This window comes from Sciurus carolinensis, chromosome 2 (assembly GCF_902686445.1).
Source record: "Sciurus carolinensis chromosome 2, mSciCar1.2, whole genome shotgun sequence".
In the NCBI taxonomy this organism is placed as follows: Eukaryota; Metazoa; Chordata; class Mammalia; order Rodentia; family Sciuridae; genus Sciurus; species Sciurus carolinensis.
This window is the reverse complement of record NC_062214.1, coordinates 187506059-187523017: the sequence shown is the minus strand read 5'-3', so window position 1 is coordinate 187523017 and position 16959 is coordinate 187506059. Positions and strand designations below refer to the sequence as shown.

Genomic DNA, 16959 nt, shown 5'->3' with positions numbered 1-16959 from the left:
CAGACCGTGAAATATGCTCTAACCCCAAGACCTTTGCACTGGCTGTTCCCCCTGCCTGGAACCCTCTTCCCCCACACATGTCCTCATGGCCATATCCTCATGGCTCTAGCAAGACTCTGCCAAATATCAGTGTGATGAGGCCATCTCTGACCATCCCATTAAAAAAAAAAAAAAATCACAGCTCTCACCCCTCACTCTGTATCCTCCACTGGATTCTGTTCTGTTTTTTCAAACAACCATTTGTTAACCTTTAACTTATTTTCATTTATTTATTGCAGGTGCTGGGGTTAAGGCCCAGGGCCCTTCACGTGTCAGGCGGCTCTCCACTGAGCCCCAGACCCAGCCTCCGTTTTAACCTTCTAACTTACTAGTTTATTTTGCTTAATTCTTCATTCCTCTAACTGAAATGGCAGCTCCACCCTGGCAGGAGTTTGGTCTTTTCCGTTCAGGGCCGCATCCCCGCACCTAAAACAGCGGATGCCTGTAATTGTGGCATAAACGCACAGCTGAGACACCTGCCCCTGGCTCTCCGACGACAGGGGTCGAGGCAAGGAAAGCCCACCGGTGGCCGCGATCTCCTCGTAGTGCTCCCTTCCTGGCTCGGTTCGGACCGGCCCTGGGGAACCTCCGGCAGGTGCCCAGGGAACAGTCTCCGCCCACCTCTGGCCGGATGGCGGCCAGGGCAGCCTGGGCAGCGGGCATCCCAGAAAAGGGCGCAGACCAGCGCGGGCGCAGAGGGGCCCCCGGGTGACCGAGATGGCCGCGCGGGATCGGGCAGGCCTCGCCTCGCACCCGCTGGGGCCGGGACCCTGGCTCCCCGGTGCTGCCCGGCCGTGACCTTCCCGGGCCGCCGCTGCGCGCGGCCCTGTCCCGGGGCTGCCGGCCTCTGCGTGCGGCTCACGACCCTCTCCGCGCCCAGCGGCCGGCCCCGGGCGCCCGGCCGGGCCGCCTCCTCCGCGCGGTCCCGCTCGCTCCCGCCGGCCGCCAGGCCTCGGCCGGCTCCCGCCCTTCCTTGCGCCCCGGCCCGCGCGACCCCGGCCCGCGCTGCGGCTCCGGCCCTGGCCGGCAGGGGCCGCTCCTCGCGGCGCCCGGGGCCCCGCCGCGCCCGCCGCCGCCGCCCGCCTCCCCGCCCCTTCCCCGGCCGGCGCTCCCGTTTCGCCGCCGAGCCGGGAGCCGGAGCCGGAGCCCGCGGCGGCAGCGGGCGGCGGCGAGGGGGCGCCCGGCGGCGGCGGGCCTGCGGGGCCTGCGGGGCCTGCGGGCGGCGGGGCCCGGCCAGGCCGCGATGGCGACCAAGAAGGCGGGCTCGCGGCTGGAGACGGAGATCGAGCGCTGCCGCTCCGAGTGCCAGTGGGAGCGGATCCCCGAGCTCGTCAAGCAGCTGTCGGCCAAGCTCATCGCCAACGGTACGCGCGGGTGCGCCGCCGGGGCTGCGGGGAGCAACGCGGCCTCCGCTGGGCCGGGCCGGGCCCCCGGGCGCGGCGGGCGCGGGGCGCGGCCGGGCCGCCGGCGCAGGCCCGGGGTACGCGCGCGGGGGGTCCCGGGCAGCCGGGGTCCCGGGGTCGCGCGGGGTGGGGCGAGGGGTCGTGCGGGCGCCCGGAGTTGGGCGCGCAGGGCGGGCGTCGGCGGAGTCAGGGCGCATCGGCTTCAGAGTCGCCGGGTGCCGGCACCCGGGGCCACCCCGGCCTGGGTTTTGAGAAGTTGGAGGTGATGCGGGGGCGCATCCTCAGGTCACCGCGTGAGCGGATGGCGGACCACCAGAGTGTGTGTACCGTGCGCTCAGGGGTCCCGAGAACCAGGGTGTTGTCAACATATGGTAATCCAGGGCCCCATGGGGAAGCTCAGACTTGGAGCGTATGGGGGGTGACGGTGACAGGTTGGGGTGTGTGTCCTAGGGTTCAGAGTAGGATGCCGAGGATGCAGACTTGGAGAGGTCAGGGTGGGAATGTAGTATAGGAATATGGGGGAAGTTGAGTCAATGGAGTCAGGAGAGAGAACCTGCTCAAGAGAGGCGAGAATGTTGGGAAATTGAGTTGGGTGGGTGAGGGGCTTGGTGCCTAGAAGAGCAGGGGACTGGGTAGGAGCCCGGTGCCTGGAGTTGGTCCATGACCCCGGTGATTGAATCGGTTCTTCCAACTAATCGAATCAAAATTGCAGCCAAAATCCTATTCCAGAGCACAGCTCCACGTGGCCTTATTTGTTTTGGAAGCAAGTATCTTTAATATTTACTTGTCTTTTAGTACCCGCCAAAACCGCAGGCACCAGTAGACTGACAAGAGGGCAGAGGTTTTGTCCTGCTTCATCTCTGGCTTCCCAAAGCACTCTGGGTGCTTGTGGCTGAACAAAAGCATGAAAATGAATGAGTGAATGAATGAATGTCGCTACTCATCCAGGAAAGGATATCTGCACCATTGTCAACCTTCTTGCTTCAGACTACCCAGAAATGGAGGGTGATGTCCCATTTCCTTTTCAAGGATAGGTTGTGTTTGTCATGTATGGTATTAGTGCCTTGGAATAAGAACTTGGGTTTGGACACTCTCAACTATGGTACCTTGCTTTGGGCGGGTGTGTTCTGAGTAGATGAAGGGGCCATGATGGGGGGAAGAAACCCAGATCCCACCTGGGCTCAGCTTGGTGGGAAACACTGACTTGTCAGTTCTGTGGGCCTGGTAGGGAACCTCTTCCTCCAGTGTTCAGTCCCCTGAGCCTCAAAGGCAGCTTGACCTTGCCCTCCTCGTTAGGGTCACTGGCTTTCCTCACCCTTCTCCTTTCCTGTTTTCCTCCCAATCCACTTGCTTCCTGGTCTTTTGGCTCATTCACTCGACCAATACGCGCATGCCCCACCTGTGCCTGTCACAGAACCATGGGGAACAGCATTGACCAAGCCCTGCCTCCGTGTGCTGATTGTCCTCTGGGGAGTCTGCTCATTTAGGAGTAAATAAGCAAGGTAGCTTCAGGTAGTAAGAAGCGATTTAAAGAAACAGGCAAGTTAACGTGATTGAGAATGACGAGTGGGAGCCCAAGTGGGCACTCAAGCCACGGAGGGCCCTGGAATGAGAGGGGATGGGCTTTTGGTGGCATTGCCCTGTCTTACGTGCCTTCATGCTCCCGGCTGGCCTGGGCTCCCTCTCCAGAGCCTGTTTCATGAGTAGCGCTTGGGGTGGGGTGGGGTGGGGTGAGCAGCAGGACATTGTGGTTCATGGGTCTGGGTACAGGTTCAGATTTGGGAAACTCATAGGAGATAGATTTTTGTCCCAGATGCTCACATAGTGAGCAGTAGCCCTTGATGATAAAAGGTCACCAAGACTTGAAAAGGTCAAAGAGATCGCACAGAAAAAAAAAAAAAAAAGAAGAGAAAAGAAAAAAGAAAAGGAACAAAAAAAATGAAATGCAAACAGGGTTATTGTGGTCTCCTTTAGATGTCAGGTGCCTGAGGGTGGCTGATACACCTTCCTTTGGCCATGGGGGTTCTCTTGGGCTGGTGTTGGCACTACTTCCTGGCCCCAGGCCTCCTGGCTCTTCCTTAGACCCCTTTAGATGCAGTGGTACAAGTTCTGGACAGACTTGTCAGAATTCTTAAGTTAAAGCAATTGCTGCTTGGAATAAGGAAAGCAAGTTAATGTCGTGTTACTGGAACTAAGACGGTTACCTTGAGGGCAGCCACAGGCAGAAGGGAGCTCAGTCTTTGGAACCAGCCAGCCTGGGCCTGAGCCCTGCCCCTGCCGCTTCTTGACTCTGTGACCTTGCTCAAATCACCTAACTACTTGAACCTCAGTTTCCGCATTTTAGAATGAGGATTAGCAGATTTACCTTGTGGGATTGTGAAGATTAAAGGAGCCCCGTCTCTCCCAGGCTAGTGAGAGCCAGGCCCTTCATCCGTTCATGCATTCCTTCGACCAGTATTGAGCCCCTGCTGTTCTAAGCCCTGGGGATGTACCAGTGAGCAAGACAGACAAAATGATGGAACCCATCCCTTGTGAAGCCCACTTTCTCGTAGGGAAGGGCAGGGGTGTGGATGCGGAATAGGATCGTTTTGTGTGTAGGTTGCCTGGTTGTGGTGAGTGCTGTCAGAAGAATAAAGCGGGAAGGGAAAAGGTGCTTTGGGAGTAGGATAGGGGCGGGACACAGGGACAACTAGTTACATAGTAAACTAGGGTTCACCAGAGGGGCCCAGGAAGGCACCACCGAGAAGGCAGCTCCCGAGGTAAGACCAGAGGGGCTGGAGAAGTGCGTTCTAGGGAGGGGACTTGAGGGGGCAGATCCCGGGGGGCCTCGTGGCCATGGTCAAGGCTCTGGCTTCTCTGAGAGGGGACTCTGCAACCCCTTCCCATCAGGGACTCCAAGCAGTGGACACTTTCAGAGTGAGCTGCTGCAGCCCAACTCTTGAGATAAACTGGTTTAGACGTTTTGCCAAGAGATGAATAAGGAAGAAAAGGGCAAATGCCAAGTTGGAAACAGAACCCGGGAAATCTCTTCTGCCTCTTTCCCCACCCTAGTCACCATTTTATTCGTTCTATTTTAGAAACCCCAAATGTGTGGTAGCTGGCTCTGAGCCAGGCCCTGGTGAGTCCCTGTGAGAAAGCTGCCCTGGGGGCCGAGGGGGGCCAGGGCTTCTGCCCAGGTCTAGGCTCTGGCTACCTGATTTGTGGGCCCGTCACGTGGGCGTCACCTGGAACATGTGAGGAACGCAGACTTTCAGACCCTCCCCAGCCTGGGAGTCAGGACCCACCCCCTGGCCCACCGTCCGGGGATCTGTGGGCACCAAGAAGCCTGAGTGCTGTGGCTGGAGTGCGGAGCCGCCCAGGGATCCAGGGGTGAAGACAGAGAACCACTCGTGGCTTCCAGTTGACTAACAGGGGGTCCCGGCCCCTGGAAGGACAGCCTCAGCTGCCCTCTTCCCCAGAATGTCACCCTCCAGCCCCCAATGGTGAATTCACTGCCCTGCCTGAAGTACAATGATTTGACATCTGAGCTAATATCGGAACTTGCCTGTCAGCTGACTGTGTGACCTCGACCAGTTGCTCTACCTCTCTGAGCCTGCCTTTCCCATCAGTAAGAGAGGGTCAATAAGACCACTCCACTGGGGCTGTGAGGATTCCGCTTGATCCCTGTAAACCTTGGCATGTGGCAAACTGTTCATTCTCTCCAGCAGCTCCCTGTCACCCTGTCAAGGCAGGCCAAGTCCTGGTCCTCACCTGACTGGGAAGAAGGAAAGAGCAGGAGACCCAGACGTGAGACACGGATCTGTGTCTGCTCAGGACTTCCTCATGGTTCAGGGTGGAGGCCTGTGTCAGGAGGCCTGGCCAGGCCTTTGCTGCAGCAGTGGTGGCTTCTCTCTTTCCCAGCTGGTCATCTTCTTAGGCAAGCTGTTACTGAGCTCGCCTAGAACACTCAGGCCCCATATGGTAGTTTTTCCTGGAAGGGATCATTGCTGGTCTCATTCCTTAAGGTTTTTTTTTTTTTTTTTTTTTGGTACTGGGGATTGAACTCAGGGGCACTCGACCGCTGAGCCACATCCCCAACCCTATTTTGTATTTTATTTAGAGACAGGGTCTCGCTGAGTTGCTTAATGCCTCAGCGTCGCTGAGGCTGGCTTTGAACATGTGATCCTCCTGCCTCAGCCTCCAGAGCTGCTGCAATACAGGGGTACATCACCATGCCTGGCCGACTCCCTAAGATTTTTTTGTTTTTGTTTGTTTCAACAATTTTTAAAATTATTTTCAAGTGTTAACTTTATTTTCTTCTGCTTTTCTTAGATTCATCCATCTTTTTTTCTATAAAACACAATTCATACATCTATATTATTTTTCTTTGTATATAAAATACCCTTTTCTTTACATATTAACACATAAAGTGTATACAAATGGCATATAAATTATTTATACAATTTAAATAAAAATAATAAAGAAATAGGACCTGACTCGCTCCTCAGAAATGCACTAAATAACCCTCTCTGATTTTGTTCTCCTTGTCTTCCCCAGTGTTGGCTGTACCCTGAAATTTGTTATTTGTATGTCTCCTCGTAATAGCTTTACCAGCTATGTATTTATTCATAAGTAAAATATTATTAAGTATTGCCTGCTTTTAAACATGATATGAATATATTGTGCTGTGTTTTCCTAGACTTGCTTCTTTTGCTTAGCATTATATATTTTTTTGGGGGGTGGTGCTGGGGATCGAACCCAGGGCCTTGTGCTTTCAAGGCAAGCACTCTACCGACTGAGCTATCTCCCCAGCCCCAGCATTATATTTTTGAGGTTCATTTGTTCTCATACATGCCTGAGATATACCAGTTGAATTCATTCATTCAACTCTGGGTGAAGAGTCAGGTTCTTTCCTATTTTTAGCTGTCAGCTATTTTAGCTACTAATTCCTAATAGGCATTCTTTTTATTTTTTTATTGCTTTTTCTCTTTTACCAATATACTTAAGAGCATTTGGGTTATTCCCTTCTCCACTTTTTGTTTCGTTCTGTTGTTTTGCTGTCAGATGACTTTCCTCTGAGCATTCTTGGACATGTCCCCTTGCACAAGTGCAAGTTTTCCTTTTTGCTTTAAGTGTTCAAGTACAATATGTGCTTGAATTTACTGGTTAATGCTAAATTATCTGGTGGCGTTTGGACATGATTCCATTTCTACAAGATTTTGAAACTTTTTAATTACTTTTTGGTGATGTGTCCAAGGGAAATGGTGTTTCTTTTGGGCCAAAGTTTGGCTACAAAATGTGTTGAGCGATTGATTAAGTGGAGTGAAGTTCTTTGCGGTGCGATTCCTGCTGTTTGGAGGTAGGGCGCGGAGGGCATCTGGCTCCCCTTCTGGAGAGGGCCAGGCTGCAGCCCTCCCTGGCCCGACTCGGACCTTCCCTTAGCAGCCTTCCCAGAGACGGGAGAGGCCCGCGTGCCTGAGGGCCTTCTTTGAAACAAGCCTGAGATTTAACTGAGAGTGTCTGAGGTGGCCCTGCTGTTTAGGAATGGCTTCTTGGGACACTCCTGGGGCACCATAAACCCCTGGGAGTCAGACTGCCCTCAGAAGGGGCAGAGGGACAACAATGAGACCTTGGGTAGTCTCCCTCCGAGCCTTCTCAGGCCAGCGTCCTCTTTCAAATCCTCTGTCCTGCTGTCCTTTGAAGGACACACCTTTGAGGCAGACCATATGTCCTAATTTTTAGATTGATGGCACTGAGCTAGGCATTGGGGCTCATGGCCACAGTCATCAGGGCAGAAGGACCTTGACTTCTGGAGGCTGAACCCAGTGGGGCTGGGTCTGCCCAGCTCCTCCTGGCCTTGTGCTTGGAGGAGGAGGCATCCCCGTGCTTGGCCACCAGCCTTCGCAGCGTGTCCGCCCATCCCCTTGGTGCGCCGCCCCGCTTGCTCATCCTTGGCTAGTGTGGCCTCCTGGACCCTCCTGCACCCTGGCTTGTCTTTCCACCCTTGCTCACGCTGTTTGGTTTTGAAATTCTCTCTGCCTGTGAAAAACCCACTCACCTGTCAAGGGCTGGCTTGAGTTCTTCCAGTGGTTCTTCCTTCTCAGAAAAGACAGTTTGCTTCAGAGAAGGCAGCCATACAGGAACCGGGCAGGACCTTAGTGATCCCGTCCTGAAACTGCCGTCAGGGCCCAGTTGGGAACAAGCATTAGGGGTCCTGTGGCAGCGGGTGGCCTCACTCACTGGAGCAGCTGCGCCTCTCTCTCCCCCTCCTCCCCTCCCCTCTCCTCTCCTCCCCTCTCCTCCCCTCTCCTCCCGTCCCCTCTCCTGTCCTCTCCTCCCCTCTCCTTCCTCCCCTCTCCTCTCTCCCCTCTCCTCTCCTCCTGTCCCTTCTCCTCTCCTCCCCTCTCCTCCCCTCCCCTCTCCTCCCCTCCCCTCTCCTCCCATCCCCTCTCCTGTCCTTCCCTCTCCTCTCCTCCCGTCCCTTCTCCTCTCCTCCCCTCTCCTCTCCTCCCCTCTCCTCTCCTCCCCTCTCCTCCCGTCCCCTCTCCTGTCCTTCCCTCTCCTCTCCTCCCCTCTCCTCTCCTCCCCTCTCCTCTCCTCCCCTCTCCTCCCGTCCCCTCTCCTCCCCTCTCCTCTCCTCCTGTCCCTTCTCCTCTCCTCCCCTCTCCTCTCCTCCTGTCCCTTCTCCTCTCCTCCCCTCTCCTCTCCTCCCCTCCCCTCTCCTCCCCTCTCCTCCCGTCCCCTCTCCTGTCCTTCCCTCTCCTCTCCTCCCCTCTCCTCTCCTCCCCTCTCCTCCCGTCCCCTCTCCTCCCCTCTCCTCTCCTCCTGTCCCTTCTCCTCTCCTCCCCTCTCCTCTCCTCCCCTCTCCTCTCCTCCCGTCCCTTCTCCTCTCCTCCCCTCTCCTCTCCTCCCCTCTCCTCCCCTCTCCTCCCCTCCCCTCTCCTCCCCTCCCCTCTCCTCCCCTCTCCTCCCTCCCCTCTCCTCTCCTCTCCTCTCCTCCCCTCTCCTCCCTCCCCTCTCCTCTCCTCTCCTCTCCTCTCCTCTCCTCCTCTCCTCTCCTCTCCTCTCCTGTCCTTCCCTCTCCTCTCTTCCCCTCTCCTCTCCTCTCCTCTCCTCCCTTCCCTCCCTTCCTTTCATCTTGCTGTGTTGCCCAGGTGGTGTAGAACTCCTGGGCTCAAGGGATCCTCTCTTCTCAGCCTCCCGAGTGGCTGGACTCATGCATGGGAAAACAAACAAAAAACCCTTTAAGGCCACTGATCTAGTCCAACTTCCTACAGGTGAGAAAACAGGAAGAGGGAGACACCTTCCTCAAAGCCGCTGTCCAGAGTGGGTGAGAGCGCCAGCCCTCAAGGTGGTTCTGCTGCTTCCTGAGGGGGCCATGCGCCTTGCGAAACCCCATTGGTAAAGTAGTGACACACACCCAGAGTCCTTTTTCTGCATCCCTTGGGGCCAGGTGTGTTTCAGAATATGGAACATAAAGTAGACATCACGTGATGTTCCCAGTGGGGCCTGGGGCAGCACGTGGCGTAAAACCCGTCAGTATTTCTGCATCAGAACATGAATTGTCATTGAAAAAGGGATAAAGACACTGTAAACAGCCCCATGTCAATTCAGTTGAGGTTTGGTGTCCAATAAGTGAATAAGAACAAAACCTTTTAAATTTTACAGTTCTGAATTTCAGAAACTATTGATCAGTGATTGTAACTCTGTTGTAATAGTGACAAATTATATGGTGGTCGTTAAGAACCAAATGAGGGAAAACCCAAAATATCTGAAAGTACTTGGCACAGCATCCTTTGTGCCTGAGGGTCTTCTTTGAAAACAAGGCTGGGATTCAGCTGCGAGTCTCTGATGTGGGAGGAAGTGAGCCTTGCTGGGGACTGCTGCTGTCTGCTGGAGGTGGTGGTGGGTGCTGTCATCTCTTGTCTCCCCATCCAGAGTTCTTTTCCCTGAACCCCCTCTCTCGGTGTGTGCCTTTTCTCCTTCCCAGCCAGCTCAAGAGGGCGGAGGGCCACGGTTCTACTTCACGGTCCTAAATCATGGTGTTGGGCTCATGGCAGTTCCTGGGGTGCTGTGTTGACTTAGTCCGCAGACTTTCCTGAGCCAGGGCCTCTGAGCAAGTGGAACAGGCCTAGGGAAGAAAGGTGGAGGGTCTTCTTCAGTGGGAGTGAAGGCTGCGTTACCAGTACAATCTGACCCTGCTCGCTGGTTGTCCTTCAGCATTCTCCACACCCACCCGGGTTCCTCCTTCCGGAGTGAGCCCCAGGTTTGTTCAGGGGCCGGCCTTTGGAGGTACCACGTTCTTAACTGGGTGGGCTCTGGTCCTCGTACTTCTACTTGCTTGCCTGTGATTGGTTGAGGCATGAGCATGTGACTTGGTTCTGGCCAAGGAGACGTTGCCAAGCGTTTGCTTGATGGAGACACTTCTGGGAAAGATTTTTTTCCTGCTAAAGGGCCACATGCATGTTTAAAGCGGAGCAAATCGCTCTCTTCTTGACCTGGAGCTGCCACAGTCTTGTGCCCTGAGGGTGCCAGGGCCAATAATAAGGCGAACCCACAGAGGGTGGCAGCACCGAGAGACGAGGGATATGGTTCCTGGGCAGCTGACGGCACCAGGCCTGGAGCAGCCCTTCGCTGGTCTTCCTGATACGGGAGATGATGCTTTCCTTCGCTGAGGGCGCCTGGGGCTGGCGTGTGGTGCTTACTTGCTGCAGGCCCACCTCCTCCCTTCCCAGGAGCCTCCACTGCCTGGCCAGCTTGGCCCGGGGTACTTGGGAAGGGCCATTGCTCCTGATTCCCACCGGCCTCACATGGGTGGATTTCTGCCCCTGTGTGTGACCTCATGCTTGACAGATGGTGGAGAGCTGCAGGTCCTTGACATGTGCAAGAGCCACTGTTCCCGTCTGAGAAGCCCAGGAAGAGAGAAGAGATTTTCTAAGACTTCTCCTAACGTCTCCATTAGTCACCAAAATAAGGATGTTTGGCAGGCTGGCTAAGTGGCTGCCATATAAAATATGAAGGACATCCACAGGCGGCAGAAAAACCTGATGGAGTAGTAGCAGCCTCTGCCACCCTTGGGATTTGTTGCTGCTCAATGAACGTAGTGAGGGTGGAAGTGCCAAAATTATGCAGAATGGACCCTTTTTGGTTCTGTCAGAGGCCCCCCCCCCACGCCTGAAGGCAGGATCCTCATCTGTTTGCCCTCCAAGTGACCTTGTGGGCACCACTTGCTCCTCTGAAGCTTTGAGTTCTCCCAGTTTCACGGTGATAAACAGTGCCAGGAGGGAAGAACGGACACCATTCTTCTCTGGTGTGCCAGATTCTGGGCATGAACTTTTACACGGACCCCAGGTAATTGTCACAGCTGAATGAGATCAGAGGTTGTAATTCTCACCCAAGGGTGAGTAGACTGAGGCCTGGAGATGTTAATTGAGCTGGGTTCTAGCCCACTTCTGACAGTCGCATTATTTTATTGCATTAATGTTTTCTAAAAGTGGTCATGTCAAAGCCTCAGAGATGGCTTGTGAGAATCCATACTGCAAAGCCCGCCTCAGGAAGATCCTGACCTAGCAGGCCAAAAGACTGTTTTCTTAAAAAGCCCACAGGTGATACCAAGCCTGCTGGCTGTGACACTCTGAGAAGCACTGAATTAAAGGACTCTGGGCATTATGGATTTCTAGGCATTTGCTCTGGGGGTGGGGATCCTCTGGGCCCAACATAGGGTCTGGAGTCTGAATTTTTAGACAGCGCCTCAGGGGGTTTGGTTGGTCAGGTGTGGGAGCCCCGATCAGAATCACAAGAGTTGCAGTTAATGAGTACCTGAGTACCTTCTGTGTGTGGGCACAGCACCAGGTGTCAGGGGCCATCAGAAGAAAAGAGCGAGTGGGTCCCTAGCCAGGGAAGGCTTGCTGGTCAGGCTAGTCATGCATCCTTCGGGCAGCAGTGTCACCTGTGGGCTTCTTGGGAACTCTGATTCCCAGACCCTACCCAAACTGCTGCTTCAGGAAGCCCTGGAGGGATGGGTCAGGAAGCAGGAGTGTTAACTGTCACCTCAGGTGGTTGTGGTGCAGGGTGTCCCAGGACCAGACTGAGAGATGACTGTCCAAGTGGTAAGACAGCATGTGACCCTGAAGTCTGAGAAGGACAATGACAGTGTCGCAAGTCACAGAGTTCGCAGCTGGGTTCTGAAGGGCTGAGTCCAGGGTGGGCTTAGGCAGCAGTGGGTAGGACCTGGTATAGTGCCAGGGAGGGCCTTGGGCAGGTTGGTAGTGTTAGGGTTTAGCATGGAAAGTCCTGAGTCCCAGGAACCCCATCAGTCCTGGGCGGGTGGGATGGCAGATCACCTATCAGGGGATGGAGGTATTTTAGCAAGGGGGCCAGAACCTGGTGCAGAAGAAAGCAGCGGTGTTGCCTGGCCGATCCTGGGTTTGGATCCCGCCCTGGGTGACTTCCTGGGAGTGCTGACCCCGCACTTCCTGCGCAGGCTGTTGGAGGAGTGAATGAGATGCTGAAGTCTCTGGCACTGGCAGCATCTGGAAGCCACTTGGCCATGTCAGGAGTACTGTGTGTGGAGGTGGGCGGAAGGATCCAGATACTCAGTCCATGCAGGGGATAAAGGGCACAGGAAGGAGTGTGACAGGCATAGCAGAGATAGCGAATGCAAGAAGACTCACAGCAGGGGCTTCCTGTTGTGCCCAGCTGTGACTGAGGCCTGATGCCGAAGATAGATGTGTTAACCGGGTCACAGAACTAGGGCTTCAACCCACACGTGACAGACTCCACAGCCCTCCTCTTCCACACATTTGTTCAGCACCTTGGTGAGCCTGGCATAGGGTGTTGGGGTGCTGTTTGTGCATTGGGGGACAGAGGTGACTGCTGTTGACCCTGTGAGGACCAGGCCTTTTTGCCACTTCCACTCACTGCTGTGTCCTGAGCACCAAAGACAGTGTCTGGCACACGGCCAGTGCACAGTTGGTCATTATGGAACAACGTGGCTTCTGCCCTTGAGGAGTTTACTTGGATTCATTCACTTATCAAGCACTTGCTGAACACCTACTGTGTGCCAGCCACTGTCTGAGGAGCTAGGATGACCCTGAGACCCACCATACTGCTCTGCTAGTACTAGAAACTTAGCAGAAGGGCGATCAGGGCCTAGAATGGGAGAGGAACGAGGGCCATGGAGGCCCAGAGTAGGCAGAGGCCACACGAGACCTGGCGAGAGTGCTCGTGTCATGCTAAGGGTGGCCCTCCTGCCTGTGCTGTGGGCGAGACCTGGCTCCCGGGCTTCTGATGGATCCGACCGAGTGCTGAGGTGCTCCCAGAACTGAGGTGGACTCCCGCTGGGCAGTCTTTCCCAGGATGTGGCGGGCTTGGTCCCCTCACCGCTCTACTGTCCCCCTTCCCTCTGCACATTCAGACTGCTCACCTGCGCGGTGAGGCCTAACTCCTTTGAGAATCTACCTCTCTGGCCCGCACAGGTCAGAAGCCTGACTAGAAGCACTGTTTCCTCTCAAGCTAGTCACCCCCAGGGCAGCCAGATGACCAGCTGACCCTGTCGGGGGAGCCAGGCCCAGGACCTGCAGCAAATGCCACTTTCCCTCCCAGGCCTGCTGGGCCAAGCGAGTTGAGTTTCCACTGAGTCTTAGTCTTGGGAAGGTGGGTCTCTGAGACCCCAGAAGCTGGCCTCACACTCTGTGGAAACCGCCCCCTGCCTCCTCCTGCCACCTCCCAGCTGGGCCAAGTGACTTCCTGCCTGGAGTCACACTTGGAGAAGTCCCACCCCACCTGGAGGGTTCTCTGGCCCAGCCCCGATGTCATGTGCTCCTGACCCTCCTCTGACTCTCCCATGGCCTTCCCACCACGTGCCAGGGCTGGTGTCCCTGTCCCTCACACAGTGTCCTGGAGCGCAGGCCTGGGCTCAGCTTTGCTTCTTCAGGAGCTGCCTTGACACCAGTGGGCGTGTGTGACTTGTCTGTGTGGAGCTGGCTTCCTGAGAAGAGGCCACTTCCCGCGCCCTGGGCTGCCTGACTGCATCCCTGGAGTCACTTCCTGCCCTCCAATCGCAGAGGACAAGCCACACCACTCCAGCCCAGTCGCCTTTTCTTCTCGTGGGGCAGGTTTCTCTAGGAGGGTTCGAGTGTGAGTTGGTGTGTGGTGGGTGTGTTGTGTGAGAGTGTGTTTGTGTGAGTGAGAGAGTGTGTGGCCAGCATGCGCGTCTGTTCTGCCCGCGCAACAGAGGCACTATCTTCTGTCCCCACATTGTGCTGTCCCATCCTGTCCTTCCAGCTTCCGTGTGGACGTGGGGAGGAGGTTTGGCATGAAACCAGGGCTCTGACTACCACGATTTTCTCAGAACGTTGTTTCTGCCAGCTTCTTTTGGGCTCCCTAATCTTTGACTTTTGCCATCTTTGCTTTTCAGTCCAGCGTTCCAAACGCCCAGGCCCTCTGCCCTGGGTCACAGTTTAAACTAGAGAGTTGGGGTGGGGGGCGGCTGGGGAACCCTGAGGAAGCTCGGGTTGTGGTCCACTCCCATGGCCACACTGTCAAACACCCGGGGCTGAGTCTCCTGAGACCAGGGCACTTGGCGGGGCCCCATCCGTGAAGGGGAAGGGGAGACAGATATATTGATTGATTCATTCTGGAAATGCTTGTTGAAGGCCTACTATGCCCAGTGCCAACCACAGAGCACGAATGTGAGAGTGACAGGAAGGAGGTGGGAGTGAAGGGGACAAGTTACTGGCTTTTGGCCTTCACTTTGGGGAGGGCAGCCATTGGAGGGCTTCCCACATTGACTGGTTTAAAACAATGTGAATGGATTCTCTTAGAGCCATTGGAGGGTGTGCACGGCAGGGTCACATGATTCGATTTGCACTCTAGAGCCCGTGGGGGACAGCTGACTGTGTCTTGCAGTAATGGTGGGCGCCCCTCTCTTCTAACGTGCCAGTTGCTGTCTCCACCCTGGTTCTGCCCGCCTGCGCACCCCGGGCTCCTGCAGGTGATGGCCAAGGCCCCAGGAGAGCGCTGCACTCCTGGTCAGTTTGTAGCCCCACTTTGCAAAGCTTGCGGCCTCCCTTCTCCCTCCAAGGCCACCCTCGAGCTCCTAGCCTGTGACCTTGCCTCATTCTTGATTGAGGAAGTAAAAGCAATTAGGAAACTCCTTCACCCCCACTCCTGGATCTGCCAGCTTCCCGCTGTCACTGCCTCCAGGCCGCAGCTCCCTCAGAGGCCAGCGCTTTGCCTGCTCGCCCTGCTGGGAGCTTGGGTTCTCTCAGGCCTGCGCCCGCCTCTCCCGAGCCTGCCCTTGGGCTGCACCGTGCAGTGGTGTGAGCCCCGCCCCAGCTCTCTGTTCCCTATCATGTCAGCGCCCCTCAAAGACCTGCACCTCCCAGCCCACTGCGGGGGCTCTCGTCCCTGCACCCCATAGAGACGCGTGTGAAGGTCACCCTCTGGTGCTGCCTCCACATTGCCAAGTCCAACGTGGCTGTTCTTATCTCACCCTGAGTTCCAACTGCTTTTAGCCCACTCGGCCACTCCCTCCTTCTGGAGACGCTGCCTAATCTTGGCTTCTGTCACAGACGTGCCCTCCTTTCCATTCCTGTGCCTTCCACTCAGTCTTTTCCATCTTCCATGTGGCTTGAGTTCCCTACCTGGAACCTGTGTCATTGCCGTGAAGTTGGCCAAATAGAGCTCTTGGCTGCATTCTCCTCCTTTAGTAAATGGTGAGCGGTTCCACTGTCCACAATTTATCTTCTCTCTCTGTTCCTTATCCATCATATATTAGTTTCCTGTGGCTGCTGTTGCACATTATCCCACATTTACTGTTAACAATGCGAGTGGATTTTTTTAGAGTTCTGGAGGCCAGAAGTCAAAATGGGTCTCATTGGGCAAAATCAAGTGTCCCTAGCTGTGTTGCTTCTGGAGGATCCAGAGACAAAGCAGGTTCCAGGTTCAGGAGGCGGCTGTCCATGACCCCTCCCTCCATATTAGCCCTTTCGCCTCCCCAGTCTCTCTCCTTGTCTCTGATGTCACATCCATCCCCTCCCTGATGCTGACCTTCCACTGCCCTCTTCTAAGGACCCAATGTCCACAGGACTATTCAGGATAATTCTACTTCAAGATCCCCATCACTTCTGCAGGTAAAATACATATTCACAGGTTCCAGAGATTCGGATGTGGACTTCTTCAGGGGCCACACCTCCAGTCCAGTCCATGAATAAGTCTTGCTTATTTTACCTCCAGACTATCCTCCCTCGGTTTATTTCTTCCTTCCTGCACTATTTCTTACCTTACCCCTGTCCAAGTTGCTGACACCTCTCACCTGGTCACAGTAACCATTTGAAATGACAGTAACCATTTCTGTCCTTGCCTCTGCCCCTTCCACCCGAGGCCAGAACCCACATGGCAGTCAAGAGGGAGCTTTTAAAAACTCACGTTAGAGCGTCACATCTCCCTGCTTATAAGCCCTCTGTTGAACTCAGTGCATGCTGGACCCTTGCGCACTGTCTGCCCTGACCCCCACCCCCACCCCCACCGACAGTGCTGTCCCTCTGCTCCAGCTGCTTGGCCTTCTTGCTGTTCCCAGACCACACCAGCGGGGTCCAGCTTCAGGGGCTTTCCCTGACCCTCTACCCTCAGGGCTTTGAGAGCCTGACTTTGCCTCCTTGCTTAGGTGCCCTTTCCTTAGAGAGTCTCTTCCGACTGGGTGGTCACCCAGTCTGAAGCAGTCCCCAGTCGCTTGCTGCCACACCACCCTGTTCGAATTCTCTGCAGTCTCGTCCCACTCAGGTCCTTTTCTGGCTTCTCTCTTCCCTGTTGGGAGGTGAGCTAGTGAGTGCGGGGTCTTTGCCCTGCTCCTTCACAGCTCCAAGTGCTGACCAAGAGCTGGTGATGTGTGGCTTACAGGATGCTGTGGGGACCCTGACTAGCCCAGGCCACAGGCTGGGGAAGCTTCTCCAGGTGGACCTGAAATGGGTCTTAGAGGATGCTGGGATTGGGGCACAAGAAGGGAGTGAGGCATTGTGTCCAGGCTCTCCAGGGGACACAGATGGCCATGGCCCCAGGTGAATGCAGGTGAGAGGCTGGTGGCTCAGGCAGAGAGCGAGATGGCCCTCAGGAATGCCTGTGGATGGACCTCTTCACTTGACTCTGAGATGAGGGTTCAGGTTAGGTGAGCCCCTCCGTAGGCGGCCAGCCCAGCCGCTGGAGATTCAGGCCACAGCTCATCCTTCTTTCTTCTAAATTCACTGAGTACTGTTTTGTGTAGGTATTGAATGTTCATGGTAATGAAAATCTGTAATTCAAAAGAGGGTACAGGGCCTCCTCTGTTGCCATGGGGCCACATTCTGATGAGCTTGTCGTATGTTGAAAAAATCCTAAGTTGAAAATGCATTCGATAACCTGACATGACTGGGGTTGTAGCTCAGTGGTAGAGTGTCTGCCTAGTATGTAGGAGGCACTGGGTTTCATCCTCAGCACCATGTTAACAATAATAATAATAGTGATAATAAATAAATGTACTGGGTCCATCTGTAACTAAGAA

The 16959-nt window shown here is 55.3% G+C and overlaps 1 protein-coding gene and 1 non-coding gene across 7 annotated transcripts in view; one reads left to right on the top strand and one right to left on the bottom strand.

Moving 5' to 3' along the window:
- The first annotated feature begins 657 nt into the window (after positions 1-657).
- Ttc7b (tetratricopeptide repeat domain 7B) overlaps positions 658-16959 on the top strand; it is a 232194-nt gene continuing 215892 nt past the window's right edge. For 3 of the 6 annotated variants that reach the window (XM_047541995.1, XM_047541993.1, XM_047541996.1), the window contains exon 1: positions 659-1403. In XM_047541995.1, the coding sequence (XP_047397951.1) occupies positions 1283-1403 (121 nt within the window). In that variant the 5' untranslated portion in view covers positions 659-1282. Of the gene's footprint in view, positions 1404-16959 lie in introns of all 6 variants that reach the window. The other 3 variants (XM_047541992.1, XM_047541994.1, XM_047541997.1) reach the window with 2 other exon arrangements.
- Trnas-uga (transfer RNA serine (anticodon UGA)) lies at positions 6155-6231 on the bottom strand. Its single transcript has one exon. It is a non-coding gene; the product is annotated as a tRNA-Ser (tRNA).